Genomic DNA, 22,415 nt, shown 5'->3' on the forward strand with positions numbered 1-22,415 from the left:
CAGTGTTGGGAACCCTTTGTGGCACCATATAAATGAAATATAATATCCCCATGCTCATACAATTTAATCTCCTAGGTAGTTCTGGACAAATCTCGACCAGTGATAACATTACTGGCTAACTGTGGGATTAAGGGACACAGGAGTGAGGATATTCTTGTACCTCCAAAGCATAATTCCTGGAAGACAAAGGGAGGGAGGAATCCTATTGCCCAGGCCCACCTAGATGGTGGTATCTGATATCACTACAAGTGTTCTGCTCTGTGCTGTTTTAGGCAGAATGTTTGCCCTATGTCAGAATGTTGCTGCCTTACAATAGGCACATGCACTTCCCCCACAATCAGCTCAGAGGGTCGTCGCCCCCTCATCTCTTAGAGTGCAAGCTCATGTGGACAGGGCTTTACCATGTTTCAGGTAAGTATGAGTCATGACCCCCTCAACATACAGCAATGTAACAGGTCAGCACTTTATAAAGGATAAGATTGTTCCCTGTACCCGTTACACAGTAAAGTATAATCCTATGTCCTTGAGGGGTAACAATGAGAGAGGAGGGGAAAGTATCTTCTGTACCTTATTAGATGAGTCACAGCTAGCAAACCCCAAGACTCAGGTAGTAATATGGGAGGCTCCCACAAGAGGGGAGAGTATCCCCCATTTGACCCCAACCTACCTTAACCTATACAAAGGTGTTCATGTTGGGACAGGGAGAGTGACTTCTTCAATAAGTAAAAATCTGTTCTGCACTGTATTTCATAACATATGCACTTTTTGCTAGCTCGTCTTGAAACATAAGAATGTGTAGGACTATGGGCAGCCAAGCAAGGCATACCATGCTGAAAATAAGACAACCTAGTGCATCAAATAAGGGTACCAGAGTCACTAGATGCCAGGATGGGGGAGATCTGTGCATTACAATACCTCTCCCCCATCACAGGCTGCTTATTTGGTGATCTGATAACATTACAGCAGACATTAACTACTGAAGGGCCATATAATTTGAAAGAGCAGACTCCTCTTTCAAATAAGGATTCCACTGATTTTTTTTTTCTTTTCTAAGTCATGAAACTCCCTTTTTCCCCCCAAACAAGAGTGTCCACGTTCCTAGGTGCCAGTACGGGAAAGCTAGAACACTTCAAGCCCTCTCCTCTTTAGTGTAGGCAATGTGTAAGGAGACGGGACAGTCATTGCAATGACAACATTAAGCCCTGCCCCTCGCCTCAACAGGGAACAGAGGGGGTTTAAAAGTTATGATACTTGCATGTCCTCCACAGCCATGGAAGAGTTTATACTTCGCACAGAAGGGGTTAAATAGCAAGTATCACACCTTTATGCGTGCACCTTAAATCTCTGGAGGGAAACAAGTATGGCTACCAAACACGTGTAATGGCAGAAGGGGGAGATGGTAGACAGAAGTACAGAGAGCTCAGAGGGACATTCCAAAGCGTCTCTTCACATGTGTGATTACAAAGGTAGTATGACATTGGGGAAATCTGCAGAGTTATTATTAATGGTAGTCTAAAGAAACAAATCAAGGAAAAAATAAAAAAAAAATAGATTACAAAGATATTTCTTAGAGGCTGCCAGTGATCTACACATTAAAGAAACTATTTCATGAAAAATTAGGTGTTTAGCATTATTTTCATGAGGGTGTAAAAGCCTGTGTGCAATGCTCACCAAATATAGACCATTGTTTGATATTCCAAATCCATTTATCTCCTGAGCCCTCTTATTAGTTTTAGGGAGTGATAATCCCTTGAAAATACATCATCTTCTATATGACCTATAGACCAGGGGACTTTTGAGGTCACAGCTGTAAAGTACTAAAGACATAACAGCTATACTTCTCCATGACTGAGGTATTGTCTGAAAAATTTTAACTACACCTAAGCCATCTTAAGCTCTGGAAACAAACCTATGTCAAGTTATTTCTAGGATAAAGAGATAACAAAAATAATATTTTACACAAATTGTATAAAGACTTCATATCAAGACCAATTGGACACAAAAATGTATTTAATTAGAAATTTAACCGACATCTGTACATTCCACAACATAACCCATTCATACATTCCGGCGATGAGTCCTGCGTCAATATAAATTAGAAGCGTACACAGCTTGAAGCAGGGTGGATTTTTTAAAGAGGGATTGCAGGACTCATTTCACTACATCACAGGGCACATTGAGGGGCATGTTAATGTAACACTTGTGGTCAGATGTCTAAAGGTGGCAGATCCAGATTAAAGTGTCAGCACTCACATTACAGACTAGAGTGCAAGCTCTGAAGAGCTTGGCATTCAGGGCATAGTTTAGATGCCAAGCGGCTTTAACCATACAAACAAGGAAAGGCAACAGCTGCCAATTTGGTGCCTATTCACATCTACCTAAACAACCAGACAGGTTGGAGGTAACTGCAGATTAAAAAGTTACCAGTCACCAAAAAATTGAAAACTGCGAGTAGCTCACAAGTGGCATCACCAAGGTATGAAACACTGCCTCATGCCTCAATGTTCCAGGTAACATTACAGAGCCCACGTTGTAGCAGGCTAATGGCTGTGCAGTTTCCACCTTGGGTAAGCCATCTTTAAAGCTTTAGATTCCATTAAAACTACTGCTGCCGGTAGGGCAGAACACTGACATTAGATACTGCAATGACTGGCGATGCTGGCATCTTGTGGGCAAACTGAATTTTAAATGTTTGGCAAAGCACACCGGGTGTGGTGATTGTGGTCTATGCACCTCGCAAAGACCCTTGGAGAGTTAAAAGGAAAGGGAAGTGGTTTCAATGGGCCATGGTTCATCTCTTCTGCTGTCAGAGGCGTTTAATTAAAGTACTGCAGCAGGGACTCCGAATTACTGCACTGGAGAGAGGCGTGGGAGAGGGGGCTAGAGGGGTAAGAAGGTGACATGACTGAGAACAGGAGGGGCAAGGAGAGAGGAGATGGGGAGGGGGCAGGGAAGATTGACAGGCCATCTTCCAATAAAAGGTAAAAACAAAAACTGTAAAAAATATATATAAATTTAGAGTCTCATAGAGACAGAACGATCCCATTTCCCCTCTCCTATCAAAGACCTGAACGCCCAGGGATGGGGAGAGCGCTGGTAGGGATAACGTAAAGCAGTCATCTTTAAAGCTCATCTTTCTGAGGTGTCTCCTCATCCTCTTCCTCTTCTTCCTTCTCTTCCTCTTTATCATCTTCCTCGTCATCATCGTCATCATCTGCTTCCTCCTCTTGCGGCTCTTCCTCTTTCCTCTTCTTGTCCTCTTCCTCCTGCGTCTTACGCTCCTCCTCATCCTGCTGTTCCTTCATCTTTTTCTCTGCATCCTGCAGATTAGAAGAACATGTTACCATGAGATTATCACAACCAGCAAAATACACCGCTTCATCTTCACCTGACCTTCCACTGGGTTAGTGAACCTACCTTTGTTACACCCCAAGACTTATTTGCCTGTTCTTCGGCGTACTTCTCATCGTCTGTAATTAAGAACCCATCGAAGATGGTGCCAGCTTTCACCTGCAGAAAGAGGGTTTATTAAAATCTTGTCCTCATGGGTCAACACATCAAGGTAGCAAAGGTTGGTCGTGGCCAGGAGACAAGTTGTCACCATCAGTTTACTTACCTGCCACAGGTCTAAACCGATCTTGCCAAAGTCTTCATATGAGTACAGGTTAGAATCTGGGGTGTATTCTGGGTTATCAATCTCTGGGTGAACCCACTTTCCTTTGAAGCCAGGGTTGTCAATCTGACGAGGTTTCCACTCTCCCTGAAGGAAGAAAAAAGGAACAGTCAATATAAAGACAAGTGTACACACACTAGTCTGTCACCTTTAACACTTGCAGGCCATATGAGAGATCCTTCTGCTTGTGCTGGAACCACAGACATTGAGCGCCTCTTTCCAATTCTAAATACAGCACACTTAATCTGGCTAGTGCCACCAGCCTCTGGCTAGTGCCACCAGCCTCTGGCTAGTGCCACCAGCCTCTGGCTAGTGCCACCAGCCTCTGGCTAGTGCCACCAGCCTCTGGCTAGTGCCACCAGCCTCTGGCTAGTGCCACCAGCCTCTGGCTAGTGCCACCAGCCTCTGGCTAGTGCCACCAGCCTCTGGCTAGTGCCACCAGCAGCAAGAGAATATTTGTAAAAGATATAACAATGTTAATGCAAAGAGGAGACCTATATAACATTCTCCTTCAGCCACCACGGCCAAAATACTTGTTCTATTACAAATAGCCTTCTCCCAAACCATCACATCCATTCTGCAGCAGATAGATGCGTTTCTCTAGGGTGCCTCATGACATCTCTGGAACATCCTACAGAAAAGATTGATCACCCAAAGCTCACTTTGTACTCTGGGTTGTGGATGACTGGTGGCTCCCATTCTCCATCCATCTCTTCATCCCAGTCTTCAGGCTTCACGGCATCTGGGTCAGGGACATGCTCAGGTTTCTCCCAATCCTGTAATAAGGAAGACATGTCACATCAGTATCTGCACTCATGTATACTGACCACCACATTGATGGAGTGGATATCTTACGGATGAGACCTCTCGTGCCCACAGTAAAATTAAAAGTAGGTCTACATATATTTACATTTAGGAGTAACCATTGCCTATGCAGTGAAGGTGGGTTGAAGCAATATTCTTAGTACTTCAGCCTTATCAATTCACTAGGAACCTAATCATGGAGGCAAAAAGCACTTTCCAAGTAATTGCTTAAGCCCACAAAATGCCCATCTCTGGATAGCTTGTACATTAATAGGTGGCATCCATTGGAGCCACTCTGCAACACAGAATGGGATTCAACCAAGGTAAATCAAACATACTAAACACGAGAAGGTGTTTCTGCATTATTTGTGTAAGGTCCTACATCTGGACTTGAATATCAAACAAATGTCTCTACTATACGCTTCCGGCACAGCCCCCCCTTCACTGGAATGACCTCCCTCGTTCCATCCGCCTCTCTCCTACTCTGTGCTCATTCAAACGTGCACTGAAAACCCACCTCTTCCTTAAAGCCTACCAACCATCCGCATAACCCCTTCTCCTCCACCCACGCTCTCCCTCACCTCATCTGACTCCCCTTGTGCCTGTTCTGTTTTCCCTCCCTTAGGATGTAAGCTCACATGAGCAGGGCCCTCTTCCCTCCTGTCTCCCTACCTGTTCTTCTGCTCCGTGTTTATTGCTTTACCTGCCTGGAGTTTCTGAAGTACTGGTATTTTGTTTATTGTTTTGTACTGTTTCACCCTGTATAGTCTACTGTTTGTATGGTGTACGGCGCTGCGGAAATCTTGTGGCGCCTAACAAATAAAGGATAATAATATACAGCAAGATATTGTTCTGTTGCCATTTCAGATAGAGACCCACTGTCTCCATAGACTGACAAAGTTGACCATACATAGGGAAAAGCCTCCCCCCACACTAAACTTATTTTAGAAGGCATGAACTGGCCACTGGAGTTACCATGGGATCCACCAGGGTGCACTAAGCAAAATAGAGTATTTACAGCCACATTCAAATTTATTCATCTTCACCTTCCATGTGTACCAGATCTCCAAACAGGGGCAGATCTAAATTTTACAGGGGCGGGGCGATTTAGGAAAGGGAGAGGGGGTTGATTTAGTCCTGCCCCCTTTTTGACAGCTAAGGCTGCCTGTGGCTGCACACTATGTGCAGGTCCGTTCAGCAGAGAGGCAGGGAGTGTGTGCTGCCCGGCCGGGAGCAGTCTCCCTGCCTGTCTCTGCTGAATGGACCTGCACATAGTGTGCAGCCACAGGCAGCAAGCTCCTGCCGTACTGCATCCACACACATGTCAATAGCTAGTGTTATTCCTCTACCATTTTTTTTTTTTTTTTATTTATTTTTTTTTAAGTGTTCCGCACCCATTTCATGCAAGGAAATTGTATCACGATCCCCTAGTGTACAGCGCTTTAGAAAGGATAATCTTATGACTGAACAGTACTTCGGTGGGGTCCTTACCCTGACATAGCCAGGGACTTCTTCCAAAGGCTTTTAGTGCAGTTTTTCTCTAGCAGAAAAGATCTGACAGCCTTAGTTGTGTCTGATTTCCCCACTACAGAGATCAGTAGGGATAGCAAGCTATGAGTGTCTGGACCATACCAAGTACAGTCAATGGTTCCAAGGGAGAGACCAACAAAGCACCGCTACTGGTAAGGAAGTAGAAAACCCCTTTAAGCATCTGAACTAAACAGGAGTTGCTGCCCTGGAAGAAGTGGACTGGCGGATCGCAGAGAGCGCTCACCTCTGGCTTTGTGTCTTCTGGGTCATCGATCATGGCACGCTCATCCCAGTCATCAGGTTTCTTTGCCTCAGGGTCTTTGATTTTCTTGGCAGGAAGAAAGTCCCAGTCTTCCTCTAAGCTACCGGATTCCACCTTGCTGTTGTCAATCTTCACCTCATAGGTGTTATCAGGACGCACAATCAGGGTGTAGAGATGTGTAAACACATCATCCTGAGGAAGAGAACAAACTTCAGTTAAATCATTACCATCTGCAGCACCACTGGCAAGTTAAGGAATATAGTGACTTTATGGATGACTATCCCTATATCTCTGGGGACAGAGTGCTACAGAAGAAACGGATTACACATCATTACTAGAGTCATCTAGACAGATCAGCTGATAATTTAGTGACCATAAGCTACAGAAGGGCTGAACAAATTCCAAGAGCCAATGGAAATTAAAAGCCAAGTGCCAGCTTTTTGGCATAGAAGTCATAACCGATGAAAGTCTTCCCTAAACCCTTCTGGCTCCTGTATTCTACATTTTGTCCCGACTATGAGGGATCTTAGCCGAATCATACTACCATTATTTTAGGACAACTCTGGTGTACTGTTCATGTCACCCCCCCCCCCTTCAAGCAGCATCCAAATATTACATAATCCATACCCAAAAACACGTACATTTATTGATATTCAGTTTCACATTTGAAAACTGGTACACAAAGTGTACAGGATAAATCCACTCCCATATGGTCACGTTCTCTGCTCACCTTACAGCGGATGTCCTTGTTGATCTGCAGATTTTTGCCCTTGTAGTTGAAGATCACATGCACCTTCTTGGTTGGTGGGCCACAGATATCGGGACCTGCGGACATAGAACCAATCCCTTAATGCCAACAGTACTAAAGGGGCTTGTAGTATTACTAACATTGCGTGGAGTGTAAAGCGCTACGGAATTTGCTGGCTCTATATAAATAAATGTTGATGATGTGTACTGAGTGTTGCTTCTTCTGTAGATAGTACTGTAGAGCATTGAGGGACAATCATTGCCATTGCCGAGTCAATATCACAGGAAGAACTATAGTCTTTAGCAAAGCAATGGAACAGTCTTGTAGTGGATATAGCCAATTCTAAAGGGGGGGGGGGCCTGTTTAGGCTACACTAAAACCACTGGAAGGAGAGAACGCTGCACTTTAAGCAAAAGAGGACTTGCAGAATACATTTGAAGTCAATGACAGCCAACCCTGGCTGCCAGTTCTACTATCTACATCCTATCAAAATTCTAGTGCTATACGATTATGTATGCAAGGGTCACACAGAGCTAGGTTCTGGCACTCTTAATACCAATACTTGCTGGAGACTACAGGGATTGTCAGTTTCTGACTTCCCAAGGCAATACCTACCAAACATGATGTTGTACTCAGAGTCTCCGTGCATGTCAGTCTGGTCCAGTTTGCTGGGGAAGAGCTTCACATATCCACCTCCACAGTCAATGTTCTGCTCATGCTTCACTGTGAACTGGACCACCAGTGTTTTGTCTTTGTTGGAGAAGCTGTTAAACTTGGCAGACTGGGCATAGAAGTGGGCATCCTGGCTGGTCTGGAGACCTGTGTGGGACAATGGACTAGGTTAAAGATCTGAGATACTAACACCAGCACTGTTCAACATTTTATACTAACAAACTTTGAACTGCTTGTGCCACAGACCACAGCTGTCAGTCATAGCGATCACTGTGCTCCACCCAGTTTATTTTCCCCCTGGCATAGAAGCAGCTATACACTAGTAACCACATTAAAATATCTTGCTGTGATTGGCCAGTTTTGATAATACAAAACCCTATGATCTTCATGGGACAATGAGAGTGAACAACAATTATATTGAGGTAGAATACAAACTGGGCAGACCAAAAGGTATATGGTCATTCATCCAGCAGAAAAGAAAGCTGTGAGGTGGTTGTCTTAACTCTGAGCTGTAGAATTAAAGGCACTAGAATGAATATACAAACCATGTTGTATATTTAAAACGGTTTGACTGCAATTTAAGTTTGTGTCACTATTTTGTAGAACTAGGGCTCATTGTGCCATTCCTGTAATGAATAGGGGTAGCAGTAAGTCTAGTTAATGTTACAACAGCATAGAGCTTATGCGCCACAAATTATAAAATGATTCACCACCTTTGGAGGGACGCTAAATTGGAGAAGGTTGCGTACAAAATATATTGCCTTGTCTAGCATCCTATAGTTCTTAATTCTTTACATCAGCTTATGGTCCCTGTGTGGGTAAAACACAAAAGCACTCACCTTTGTCTGCTTCTGCATCTCCATAGAACTTCCCAGCGCTAAGCTTGAACTCTCCATAGTCTGGTTTGTGCTTTGAGACGACCCAGCGTTGTTTCCAACCATCTAAAAGAAACAGCACATTTATTCCGCCACTCAGAACATTCCACCTGGAGATGACGCACACTGGATTAGTTTACCAGGTAAAGCAATTCAACAGAGTGCTTGTAACATTACACGCCCTTTAATGGAATAAATAATTGCCCGAGCAGAGCTGTCAGACACTTGTTTCATTTGGTGAGTGGGGGGTACAGGCAAAAAAACAGACTCAGTCCTACAAAGTCAGCTAGGGTAGCAGTATTAATGCAAGTTGGGGGGAACAAAATTGTAAATGGCAGAAAACCATAACCTTGCAAAAATAAAACTTTCCAAGAAAAAAAAATTCTGCATGTATTTACACATTGCATAAGTAGGCTAGCACGGAAAGTTGTGCTTAACAAATGAAGATGGGAGTGAGGAGGGGGTAGAGCCAAGCTCTCAGATCCCTCCCACTTCTGCTTCCAGAAGATTCAATAGTGCTCCATACATCTGCATGATGGCCAGTGAGAAGAGGATGGGTCAGGGAGAGATAATATAAAGACTGGGGAAACATGTAATGACAGATGATCCGAGACAGACGAACTGAGCATAAATTTTGGGTTTTATTGTCTAATTGTTTGAAAATGCAAACGTACTAGTACTACCAACTAGAGAGGATCCCTGGAAGTGCATATTTAATGTGCAATAAGAGCAATCAAACAAAGGGGCTAGCATGTATTGTTCATAGCATACAGATCAGAAAATGAGATCATGAATAGAACTACAGAGGTTTCACTTTCAATACTATCTGAATACCTGGCCCTTTGGGACAGACCTTCAACATTCTGCAAAAAACATATTGAAACCTATGTAAATGTCATTATCAGTACACCCACCCTGGATGTCTCACTTAAGCAACCTCAAACCCCCACAGAAGCAACGAAGCATGCCCATCCGGTTTCCACCAAGACAGTCACATTATACTAACAGAGGTGGCTGTCTAGGAAATTTTCCACAAGGTGCAAACTATAACATAGGGAAGCAGCCATCACATCACTGTTCTTGACAGTGCCAGCTGTATTATGGATTCAAAGAAGAGGGCAGAGAAAAAAAAAAATCACAACTAAATGGCAATACTTTCTGGTTTCTGCAAGATACTAGGGACAGCTTCCCATAAAGGCACATGTCAATGCAGAATATAGTGCTGTATTTTTTTTTATCCTTGACCATAAGAAAGCAGAGACAGGCACTATGTAAATAAAAGGTTAATAAGGGAGACTCTCTGCTAAATACCACAAGGCAGCACTGTCTTTAGATGGCTGCCTGCAAATCCCCAATCATTACCTCCAGGTCTGGGGCAATAAATATTTAGAAGTAATAATGCTGACAACAAGGGAGATGACTCCCCAGGAGGGACAACACTGCACTAATTACCCCCCAGGGACACACACACACAAGGGGAGACACGTCTCACTGTCATTACAGCAGACTGTGGCTCTTCCATCTGCGAGGGGAACTACAAGTCCCAGCATGCAATGACACCAAAACTTTACCTGCATGCTGGAGTTTGTAGTGCACCCCGGCTGGAGGGTCACGTATTGCATATAGCTCTAGTAGGGTGTTCTCACCCATCACTCTCCCATACACCCCATGACTGTCACCCGCCCCACACCCGGATACCTCCGTCACTGAAGTCCTCCTGGAAGTAGACCTCGGGGTCGGCGGCGCACAGGGCAGCCAGCAAGGGAAGGACGAGGAGGGCGATGCGAGCCATGATGCTGCCCCTGAGATCACTGTCACCGGCAGAGTCTAAGGACCACTGAGCGCCGAGCTCCGGCCGGACGCCTCTCTTATATGCCCTCCCCGCTCCCGCCCCCACCGCTGCTCTCCCATTGGCTGACTCGAACCCGGTGTCCGCTTACCATTGGCGGCAGCGTCCTGCCACTCAAGGCACACAGATGGCCGCTTGTGATTGGACGGAGGCCGTGGCCAATGAAAGGCGACCACGCAGGGGCCTCCTACTAGTCGTCAGGTGGTTGGCTGCCCGGGCGTGGAGATGGAGGGCGTTCTGCGGGATAGGTCACATGGTCCGGGGCCAAAGTAGAGCGGTGTCACGTGATCTCTTCCGGCTGTGGGCGTGGCCAGTGGAACTTTGGAATTAACATCAATTATTGAGAATTTATAGTGAAATCTCTAATTACACAACTAGAGTGCACCACGCCTTGCTCATCCACCAATGTCTATGGGACACCTTACTGTATTCCTGATGATAGTCATTCTAATCCTATCTATGGGCGCCTATCCTGCCTGGTCTCCTCATGCTGTGCATGTTCATTTACTTTAATAATAAACTTGCATTATATACATTTATTATAACTGGAATATTATACATTTATTATTACTGGAATATAATGATTATGGCTTTGGACATCATGTCATTGCACAATAATCTCAGCATGGATGTTGTTTCTAAAATAATTGATCTGGGAATTATACAGTTACAAATTAAACTTGATTGGAAAACATCCATTATAAAGAGCAAATAGTTGGTGACCTCCGCAAGAGGACACCTTGTAATATAGGGTGGCAGATGTCTGGTATACTGAGACCACAGAGAAGAAAAACATAAATATTTATAAAATAATGTCTTCATGCATTATGACAGGTCCTCTTTAAGTTGTCTGCACTACTACATTAAAGGAGAACTGCAATCTACAAAATAGATTTTGCTGGAATCGCAGAGGAATCACCTCCAGGTCTCCTGCTGTACTCAGTAATAATAATAATGATGAGTGGGGGCTTACGCCCCAAATTCTTGTGTGTTGGGGACAAATATGCTGAACGCGGGACAGTCCGGCCAAAATCAGGACAAGTATGGTATTCATGTAGGGATTGAGGAGAGGAAAGCATAAAAAAGGAGTAACTTTGGACCTGGGCAAAACCATGTTGCATTGGAGGGGATGTAAATTTAAACACATGGGTACAGATTTATAGTTGGGATAGGGCATGTCCTATATCCGCTTTAAGTTTCAGTGTAAAAAGATAGCTTAATTGTACACTGAAATATAAAGTTGATATTTGTGTGCGTCATGAAAAAACAGCCAGTATTTAACTTATGTGCAAAACAATAAACTATTTTGCACCCCTTGCATTGTAACATAGTTTGTCCAGGTGAAAACTTGCTCTCTTTTTTTTTGCTTTACCCCCCCTTAATGACTCAGGCCCCTAGGGTTGTGTTCCTGGGGCAGGGACAGGTATGGTGTCCAAAAGTTGACAGCCACTTTAAAAGGTTCATCCATGCACTTTATTTAAACACTGGGGTTGCGTGTAGACTGAAATACTTTTTAATTTGCAATGTAATTGGACAAGAATATAACGCTTAGTTCATCCGATTGTTCACAGCAGAACAGATTATTTCAGGAGATTAGTGGGCTGGCAGTGATCCATACTTGCCTGCTCTCCATGTATACTCCCAATTTTTGGGAGGTACCCCTGGAATCCCATGAGTGTCATTTTGCCTCCTCCCCCTAAACTATTGTTTCAATTTTGGGCAATTACACCAGGGGGTGGGGCTAAGATGACGCAATATTTGTGTCATTAAACATCCCCCTATTTATCTATTAAAGTGGCGAGAACCGGGAGGTTGCCCTGCTCTCCCAGGAGCCCGTGAGGTCTCCCAGAAATGCGGGAGTCTCCCGGACATTTCGGGAGAGTAGGCAACTATGCGTTAAAGAAGAGCAGCTGATGAATCTCTAGAGACTGAAGTGTCTTTTACATTTCTGTCTCCATTACTGAAGTCATGTTGTCTTATTTTTCAGACTTTGATTAAATCTTGGTCTCCAAGAAAATGGCCACCTCCATAGGCATCAATTCATGGACATAGGATACAATTTCTGAACTGTGTCATCATGCCACAGATGGTGAAGCCAACAACGTCTTGTACTGGCTCAGCATCAGGGAGAATGCTAGACTCTTCAGGGAGTGAGGGAGATCACCCCTATTTCAGGGAGTCTCCCTGACATTCAGGGAGAGTTGGCAAGTATGAATATACCTCTACATAAAACTAAGGTCATACATACATGTTTAATTGCGAATGCGATGACTAATTGTAAGGCAACTTTCTGTATGTACAGTAAACAATGCAATTGTCATGAACGGCTGAAATATTTACCTAGGTGCCGACTTGGCAAAATAAAATGTAACATTATATGGGGCATCTGGCTACTGGACTGCAGCCAACAAATGTAAATAAGGAAGCTGCCATATTTATGATGTAGTAATTGGCAGATGCACCTTAAACCCCACTGGGATGAAACCTAAGGGGAAGCAATACCATATTTGTAGACAGAATTTAATAAGCCTAAAAAGCACAGCAGAGCTCACGTAGGCAACTGTTTACGTTGTTGGACCTTCTGAACTGTGGTGATAAATGTTTTCTTGTGATGAAAAAGAAAAACTTTTTATTTTGACTTTTTTTTCCCAACCATTTTAACAAACCTTTGTTATATTACAGAATATAAGAGATTAACTTCAAATTCGAGGCCATTTTTTATGCAAAAAAAATGTAATGCAATTTTTAGGTAGGACGGGGGAGCAGGACAAATATAACCTTTAAATTTGAAATAAAAAATACTTTGGCAACTAAGGTGTAAATAAATTCTTTTTTTTTTTAAGTGTTTGGTCTGACACCTTTGAGAATATAGATTATTTTAGTGTGGGAGTCAGTTCTGTCACAATACATGCCAAGGTCACGACACTATACAGTACAGTTTATAATGTATTGGTGACAAGTGCTGTGTGCTGCAGTAGCGATAAGCCTTGAACGGTAATGGGGAAAGTTGTCTAAAACATGTTTGAAGGTTTAATAGGCAAATTGAACACTTCACCTGGACTCCAAGGACATCCAGCCAAGGTTATATGGTATGTTACAATGGTCAGTACTGTAGTTACATTGCAAAAAAAATAGCAGATTGTGTTTTTAGAATAGCTAAATTGCTTAGGTAAGTTTAAGGGGAAAGTACATTAAACTACCTCACCAGGAGGGGGCGTGACGGGGCCGATCGCGTCATTTTGGCCCTGCCCCGTTGTTGAAATTGACATTTTGTCGTGAGGGACGGGGCCAAAATGACGCGATTCCCCGTGAATCGTGTTGCGTAAGTTTACATTCTGCCCACTTCCTAGTGATGCGGACAGGATGCGGGAGAACTGTCTGCTCTCCCGGGAGACGTACCCGGAATTCGGGAGTCTCCTGGACATTCCAGGAGAGTGGGCGAGTATGATCTATCCAGATATATTTATAGTTGGATATTGGTGTCACATTGGAGTTGAGTAGCTCAGGTGATGGACAGTTTGCAAGTTTATCCTTTGTCCCAAATAACATTGATACTATTTTATCAGTGTTCCAAACAGTGTATTTCCTACTAGACTCCATTACACTCTGCTGGAAATAGGCTATAGACGATGCATATGAGTTATCCAATGTGAGTCATTAAGATAGAAAACAGTAATGGCTCCAGAGCTGGAGTCAGAGACACAAAAATAGGAAGAAAAATCAGTTTAGTTTATGAGGTCCTATACCTTATAATGGAATGGAAAAGCAAAACCAGGCATAAAGATCCCTCAGATAAACATATTGTGGATGTTTTCTTTGCAGCTACTACAGCATGTAATTAGAAGCATAAATAAGCAAGGAACGCTTCACAGTGTTGCTTCCTATACACAAAGCCCCAGGTAATACCTGTTTACATAAGTGAATCCGCTAATAATCACCCAGCGGACTCCTAGCTAACAATCCATTATTATCGCTCTGAAGTGTATCACTGTGATTACAAATCATCTTCTACGTCTATCTTATGAATGAGATGGTGAAGGATTAATTAGTTAATCCTTTTCATGCCGCCTGTCTTTATGTAATTAATTCTGCTTCTCAGGAGGTCCCTGGCAGGATGTGCGCTCTGTGTACCATACAGTATCTTTAGGATACTGCTGGGACAATGAGCGTGAAATCAATAGCACTCTTTGGAGTATTAACGCTCTGACATTCAGTTTTAGATCGGCCCAAAAACACTGGCTATCCCTGTCAACACCTGACCAGGTAAAGCCAATGAGAACATCTGACTTTCTATCGGATCATCAGCCAAATATTGGGATAGTCATGGGAAAATCAGGACTGTTGGCAGGTATGGCTGCATTTTTATTGTATTGGGGATTTGCTATTACTATTCTGGGCAAATGTTCCGTCTACTCAGTATTGTTTTGGACACTATTAGGGCTATTGTATATACTACATGGTGAATGTGCTTGACCTGGGGACTGAAACCATAGACAAACCGAGGCGGGGGGGGGGGGGGGTTCTGATCCCTGGAAACCCCCCTTCATGCCTGGGGCACTATATAATTGAGGTGGCTGGACCCTGCTCCCGCTTCACACAGCTCTGCTCGAAAAGGGAGAGCTGCGTGCACCTAACAGTAGTGTACGCTGCATTGCACATTTATATTATGGGGATAGGAAGAGTTTGAGAGCAGCCAAGCACTGTCTATAATTATAGCCATGCCCCCATGCATGCTGGTCATGCCCACTGACGACGTGGTGTGGAAACCTCCCTCTATGAATCCTGCATTTGCCCCTGGCGGGGTATCCAAAACTACCAGAGGGATATCCTTAGAGACACCCAAATTACAGTAAAATATCAATAAATCCATACTAAAAAAGAACCTGTGAATAGTATGCATATTGCCCTATGTGTCACACCACAAGCCCTGTTTTCTCATAGACATTACCAATACATTGTAATTCTGTATCAGTAGTTTTATTGTACTGGACATACCTCTGTCTCTCAGCTGAGCAGCCTGGCCACAGAAAGCCACATGATAATGATTAACAGTAATCGTCCAATGATTTAAAACACAAAAGATAATGGGCACCTTTTTGCATATCTATGTATATATACAGATAAAGCTAAGATAATCACCTGTAGGGCAAGAGCTTTGATCAACATTTATTGCTTGGAATTATTCATTCATTTTCCTTGACTGATTTGCCACTGGAAATATTTTCTTATTGTTTGAATTAAAGACTGAGATAAATTCACAAAACAGGGGTGGTTCAACAGCACATAGGTATTAGGTATTAGACTTCTTCCAGAGTCAAAAATGATTGAACTGGGGATTAAAATTCACCTTTCACCTACATGAACACTTAGGGCTAGATTTACTAAGCTGCGGGTTTGAAAAAGTGTAGATGTTGCCTATAGCAACCAATCAGATTCTAGTTATCATTTATTTAGTGCATTCTACAAAATGACTGGTTGCTATAGGCCCGCAGTTTAGTAAATATACCCCTTAGTGTTTAATGGTAGGCTCAGTCTACAACATAGCCGCCTCCACAACAGCTACACTTCTACTGGTGCTCTGTGAGCCCTCAAGTCCTGGGAAAGTCTCACTTTCTACTGGTCACCAATGATCTGGCAGCAGATTAAGCAGATAATGGGAGGTGTGTTTACTGTATTCTGCATTAAGAATATCACATCTATGCATAATTGCTTTAATTATGTGTCTGAACTTCTAGGTAAAATCATGCTTGCCAACTCTCCCGGAATGCCCGGGAGACTCCCGAATTTCGGGAAGGTCTCCCGGACTCCCGGGAGAGCTGACAATTCTGCCCACTTCCTAGTGAAGTGGGCAGATTTGAAGCCTCCATGATGCGATTCTCCGGGAATCGCATCATTTTGGCCCGGGGCCAAAATGACACGATTCGCGGATCCCCGCCCCCTCAGGCCGACCTCTACACTGAGACTCCCAGAGGCCTATCGCTAAAGGTTGGCAACTATGGGTAATATGGCTTATCAGCCATAGACTCCATGGGAACAGTGCCCCTACTGGCCAAACTACAATGGACAATAGTAGAAGACTTGATGGCCTTTCTTAACGAGGGCCTAAGTTGCATTCTCAGTAAATGAGAAGACACTAAGGGGCGTATTCAAATAGCCGCAATGTTCCTCATTTTCAGGTAACATCGCAGATTTATCCTCACATCCTTATGGGAGGGGGGCGAAGAAAAATCTGCGATGTTACATCACCGAGGAGTGCTTTCACCACTGTTCCAGAGGCACTCTGTGGCTACTTGAGAATGCCCCTTGGGGTAGATTTATTAAAACTTTTAAAAAGGAAAAGTGGAGGTGTTGCCCATAGCAACCAATCAGATTCTAGTTATCATGTACCTAGTGCATTCTATAAAATTATAGCTAGAATATGATTGGTTGCTATGGGCAACACCTCCACTTTTCCTCTTTCGAAGGTTTGATACACCTACTCCTAAGGTTAATTTATAAACCTCATAAAATGCAGAAATTTGCCTACTCCCAGCACATTTCAAGGTGCACATATTGAAAGTGTTCCCGGCTGAGGGTTTGCAGATCCACCTGTGCATCATCATCATCATCATCACCATTTATTTATATAGCACCACTGATTCCGCAGCGCTGTACAGAGAACTCATTCACATCAGTCCCTGCCCCATTGGAGCTTACAGTCTAAATTCCCTAACACACAGACTAGGGTCAATTTGATAGCAGCCAATTAGCCTACTAGTATGTTTTTGGAGTGTGGGAGGAAACCCACGCAAACACAGGGAGAACATACAAACTCCACACAGATAAGGCCATGGTCGGGAATTGAACTCATGACCCCAGTGCTGTAAGGCAGAAGTGCTAACCACTTAGCCACCGTGCATGGTGAAAAGACTGAAAATGCCACTTCCAAGTCTAATCTATTACCACGTTGGGACAGTCCCCTTCATTAGTGATAACTTTTCAATTCAGTTTAGTTTCATGTATGTCTTAAATGAATCGTGAGAGTGAGGGGGCATCAGGAGTGTCCTTCTTATGGATCTTGGTAAACATAATACAAAGTCCACCAGATATGAAAAAGTCACCTCTGTGACAACACCATCGACCAGCATAATGTAGAAACATTTTGTTTAGTCTGGTTGGGACCATGTACCACCTCGTATAGATTTTGTATACGTTCTCCTTAATTAGCATGGAGGATTTAGCAACCCCTGGTCTAATGATTAGCCTGGAGAATTTGTCTGGGGGCAAACCTTTTTTTTCAATGAGACTCACGTTTTACATGAGCACTTTTGTGTGTGTGAATGGGTTTATTACATTGGCCGAAGTTCACCTAGAAATGTGATAAAAAGGCGAAGCAGGGAATGTGCAGCTAAATGAGCCTTCTCTGTCCCTTTGTCTCATTTAATCTTGTCCAGTGCAGCAAAATGTAATGTTGCACTGATCTCCCTGATCTCAGGAATGAATGCCCCCGATCTACCTGACTCCTCCCATCATCGAGGACACCCCCATAGACGCCTCCGTCTCCCCCTGCAAATCTGTGTGCAAAACTAGGCACCTGACCTCACAAAACAGCATTTGCTCTTCTGTAAATGGTCCTTGCTGTGTGTGGTATGCACAATACTGCAAATTCATGGATGAAATTCTACTAATAACATACTGTGTCATAGGCAAACCGAGGGGGGGGGGGGGTTTCCTAGTGCCTGGAAAGCCCCCTCCAAGCCTGGGACACTGTATAAATGAGGTGGCTGGACCCTGCCCCCGCTTCACACGGCTCTGCTTGAAAAGGGAGAGCTGCGTGCACCTAACAGTAGTGCATGAAGCATTGCTCATGTATATTATAGAGATAGGAAGAGTTGGAGAGCAGCCAAGCACTGTCTAATATTATAGCCACGCCCCCATGCATGCTGGTCACGCCCACTGGTGGCGCGGTGTGGAAACCCCCTCTACAAATCCTGCGTTTGCCCCTGAGTGTGGGACAACGCAGTACATGACATTATACAAACTGCATAATCTGCTGCAATATACAGACACTGAGAATCAATTAATCAATTTCAGCCTACAGCAAGAATGGTTTCATGTTGCCACCATGACATAAACACAGCAACTCAAAGAGACATGAAAGTAAATAGTAACTAACTACGAACAGAAGCCATAGTTCAAATCAGAATGCTAGTAACGAAAATCTCTGTGTAAATCAAATACGAAACAATGACAAAATCATATTGATTAATTCTTTTTAAATGGTTGTAAAGCAATTAGAATTGTAATGTACCGTATACACATATATATATATATATATATATATATATACTTAAAAGGTGTTCCTGCCTCAACCACACCACTACTTGGAGCCCACACTTCACGATGTTCCCACAATCTCAGAGCCACTTGTCCTGGCTCTGTCACCCACCCATACAGACAGCACTCTGCTGATCCATATATAGTCTGTCAGACCATATCAACCTCCTCTAACCCCAGCCCCGCCGGCTGTGTCTTTTTCTTTTTTTAAGAACTTTATTTATATTTTTGAACACAAATCAATAAAATAGAAAACAACAGACATAATAGACAGTGTGCAGATCAGACAAACTGAAATAACCATGCGACCATAGCTTGAGTAAACAATGCAAAACAAACAATAAACAGCAGGTGCTTGTACATGACCGGTAATGGTGGGAGTGGAATGCTCACAGGAACTAAGTAGAAAGAAGTATGCAACAGTATAGTTTAGGTGGGGAGGGAGTTGAAATAAGGGGGAAGGGGCAACTTCTTATCTAAGGCGGGGATCCCTGGCGCCTAAGGGGATACTATGGAGGAATTGTAAGAGCTCTAGGTAGCAGGTAAACCAGACAGATGGCGAAAACCAAAAGAAAGGTCTGAACGGTCCTGAGATGGATTCCTTAGGGGGGAGGTGCTATTATAGATAAACCAGTCACACCAGATTTGGGGGTCTGGTTATTCAGGTATGAAATTATTTTTTTCACCATATCCTATTGAGGAGCTGGAGGGAGGATCCTGACATTTCCACTGTTTAGCGACTAAGCATCTGACCACATTGACGACTTCCATGGAGAGTTTGTCAGGATGTATATCCAGCCTCAACAGTGGGAGGTCAATAAGGAAGGACCATGGATGGACACTTAGAGATAGGGAGTTTGGTAATTTCGCTAATTCGGGTAACCACATTATCCCAGAACTGAGATATTTTTGGGCAGGACCACCAGATATGGAGAAAAGACCCCACCCTGCCCAAACCTCGCCAGCATGGCTCAGGAGTCGTACTGTATATCAATTTCAACCGTGTTGGAACCAGGTATCACCTAAAATAGTGTTACTTTTGTCTTTTAATGATATTCAGCTGTGTCTGTAGGGTCACAGTCCTGTCGGTGGGCAGGGGGGGTCTCTCAAATAAAACAAAATCAGCATGTCACTTTACTATACTACCCATTGTTACAGTACGACAAATAATCTGTATAACAAGCCACACCCACCTTCTACAGAAGAGGCAGAATAATTAAGGACATAAAGTCATTTAAAAACTAGGAGAAATGGGGATGCTTAGCACACATGTTGTTACTTTGAGATGTCCTACACGTTTATTGTACATTTGTAGGGGTGTAATGAGTCAACGCGATTCACAGGCCGAAAAAGTGGTGGGGCTTAGCATGAAAGTGGGCGGGGTTTAGAGAAATTTACCAATTTGAGGGCGGAGTTTGATCAGGATGGGGCTGGTCTAATTTTATCCCGCTTTCGGGATTATAAATGCTGTAACACAAAAGCAATGTCGTCCAGGTCTGTACATAGACAATATGGTTAGCTTAGCACAGTAAGATGTATTTTTTGCATGTAGCACACAAGTAATGGACAGCTTTATTTTTACACTACAATTTAAAAGTTGAGCTAGGAAACGCCCCCTCTCAACTCTAAATCCGTCCATGTTCGGCCATGGTGCTAGATACTATACACCGGTAACAAGGCTTTTTGCTCAAAATACATTTTATCTGGCACAACTGATGGAGTGAAATAGTCGATAAGAATAAATGTACAGAAAAGAGACCTGGTGGATTAAAACTGGAATTACTGTGCAACCATTTAGAATGAATGAAGGAATTCATATACAAAATGCTTTTTGTGGTTAACTTCCTAGTTGATTGCTCCATTACTGAAGACCTCTAACAAGGACTTTCACTGGATTGTGTGTGTGTGTGGTAACACACTCCTTTAATGTTTCCTTTGTCTTTCAGTGTTTGTGAAACGTTGCTATGGTTGCAGTAGGCTGTTATATCTGTTTCTACATGGACGTGGCTGTAAGTCAGCGGTGGTCAACAAACCGTCTGCTGCCCCCCCCGGCTGGCTGCTCCCAATCTTATAAGCACGGTGGCATCCGACTTCTGCGTCATGCGCCCACCTCCGCACAGCGCAGGACGGTCACGCGGTGGGTGGAGGAGGAGGGCTGGCCAATTTTATCCCCAAGGACAATACTTGACTTTTAGGAACAATTAGATGTAGGCACCACCACTGTTAGGAACAATTTAAAGGGGAAAAAAATGGAGGTGGCCCAGTGATCCAGCCCAAGGCAGATACCTCCCTGCCCAGTCTGCCCCCGAGTAGGCGAGAGTGCACTGTGCTCTCCCTCCTTCCAGCCCTTTTGAAGGCTGGAGGGCTTATGTTGCCCCTCACTGCTATATGTTAATACTAATTCTGCAGCGTGGATAATGTAATCTATAGAGTTTATACATGCTGTATGTTATTGGTTGAATTTTAAACATTAACAGAGAATCAAAATGTGTGCCGTGCCACCGAAAAGGTTACGGTCCACTGGTTTTAATGTCACTTTGTTTCTCAATTGGAGCTCACTCACCTGGGGCACCTGGTCTTCGCTAGGGACCCCCAAGAGTAAATAATAGGCCTAGGCAACCGCCCAGGGGTGAATATAACACTGAGTGCGGGCTCACTCTCACTGAGCCCCATAAAGCTCACAGTGTTTTTAATGTCGTCTCTGAAGCGGACTGAGCATAGAAAAAGGTTGTTTTTTGCACAATGCATGTAAACCAGTAATAAACCCAAATGTGGCAGATTCTGTAGCCAATTACAGCACCCCAAAGGGTGCAGGTATATTTGTGCTATACATGCCATAAAATTTACATTTCCCAGTAAGAAGGAACCTTATTCTGCTCCTAGCTGCTGCCAGGCAATGAAGATATGCGGGAGGCTCCGCATTCATTTGCATACCATGAAGGTAATAGTCTGGTACGTTTCCTTGTTCCGTGCTCTGAGAAGGATTGTACACACATGACACTGTGTACACACAGAGTACAGCTGAGCTATCTGCTCTGGGCAGAATACTGGAACATCCAGTTTCTGCTGCCTGTGAATTAAATGAAATCACTTGAAAACAATTATAATTTTATTTCAAGGAGGCTTTTACTGAAGATAATCACACACATTATCGCACAGAGCCAGGGAGTGAATGATTAAACACCTAATCAAGAAACTGAGGGGTAATATGTAGATCACACCTAACTTGCTCCGATTGGCCAGCTGTACACACAGTAGAATGCAGAGACCTGCAGAATCCTGTTGCTGAATTCTAGAACACAGGAAACAGAACTATATTATTATTATCATTTATCATGCCCCTAGTGCATGCGAGGCAGCAATGCTAACCACTGTGTCACCGTGCTGCACTGCTATAGCGCACTCTGGTTTATTCGTACTAAAATATTGAAATCTTCCAGCACAAAACATTAACCAGAATATCTACAGAAAATACAGAGGAGAAAATAAGTGCTGCAATTAAACCAGACTCCTTATCGGCCTTTTGGCTAAGGCTGGGTACATGCTACTGTGTTTTTAGACAATTATCAGGCCAATCAAACAATAAATTGCTTTAGTGTGTACCCTCCAACAATGAACGATTATCGTGCCAAAGCACAATGTATTGTTTCATTTGAGTTTTAAACCGGACTAAAAATGTCGTTCAG

General features: G+C 43.5%; 1 protein-coding gene across 1 annotated transcript; it reads right to left on the bottom strand.

The window, feature by feature from the left end:
* Positions 1-1,992: 1,992 nt before the first annotated feature.
* Positions 1,993-10,418, bottom strand: CALR (calreticulin). Its single transcript, XM_075206728.1, has 9 exons — positions 10,263-10,418; positions 8,529-8,630; positions 7,633-7,836; positions 7,000-7,094; positions 6,252-6,461; positions 4,336-4,449; positions 3,617-3,760; positions 3,418-3,510; positions 1,993-3,320 (listed from the first exon to the last, which is right to left on the bottom strand). Exons 1-9 carry the CDS (start codon positions 10,354-10,356, stop codon positions 3,123-3,125), a joined length of 1,254 nt encoding a protein of 417 aa, XP_075062829.1. The 5' UTR covers positions 10,357-10,418; the 3' UTR covers positions 1,993-3,122.
* Between the last annotated feature and the right edge of the window lie 11,997 nt (positions 10,419-22,415).

Source organism: Mixophyes fleayi, chromosome 4 (genome assembly GCF_038048845.1).
Source record: "Mixophyes fleayi isolate aMixFle1 chromosome 4, aMixFle1.hap1, whole genome shotgun sequence".
Classification (NCBI taxonomy): Eukaryota; Metazoa; Chordata; class Amphibia; order Anura; family Limnodynastidae; genus Mixophyes; species Mixophyes fleayi.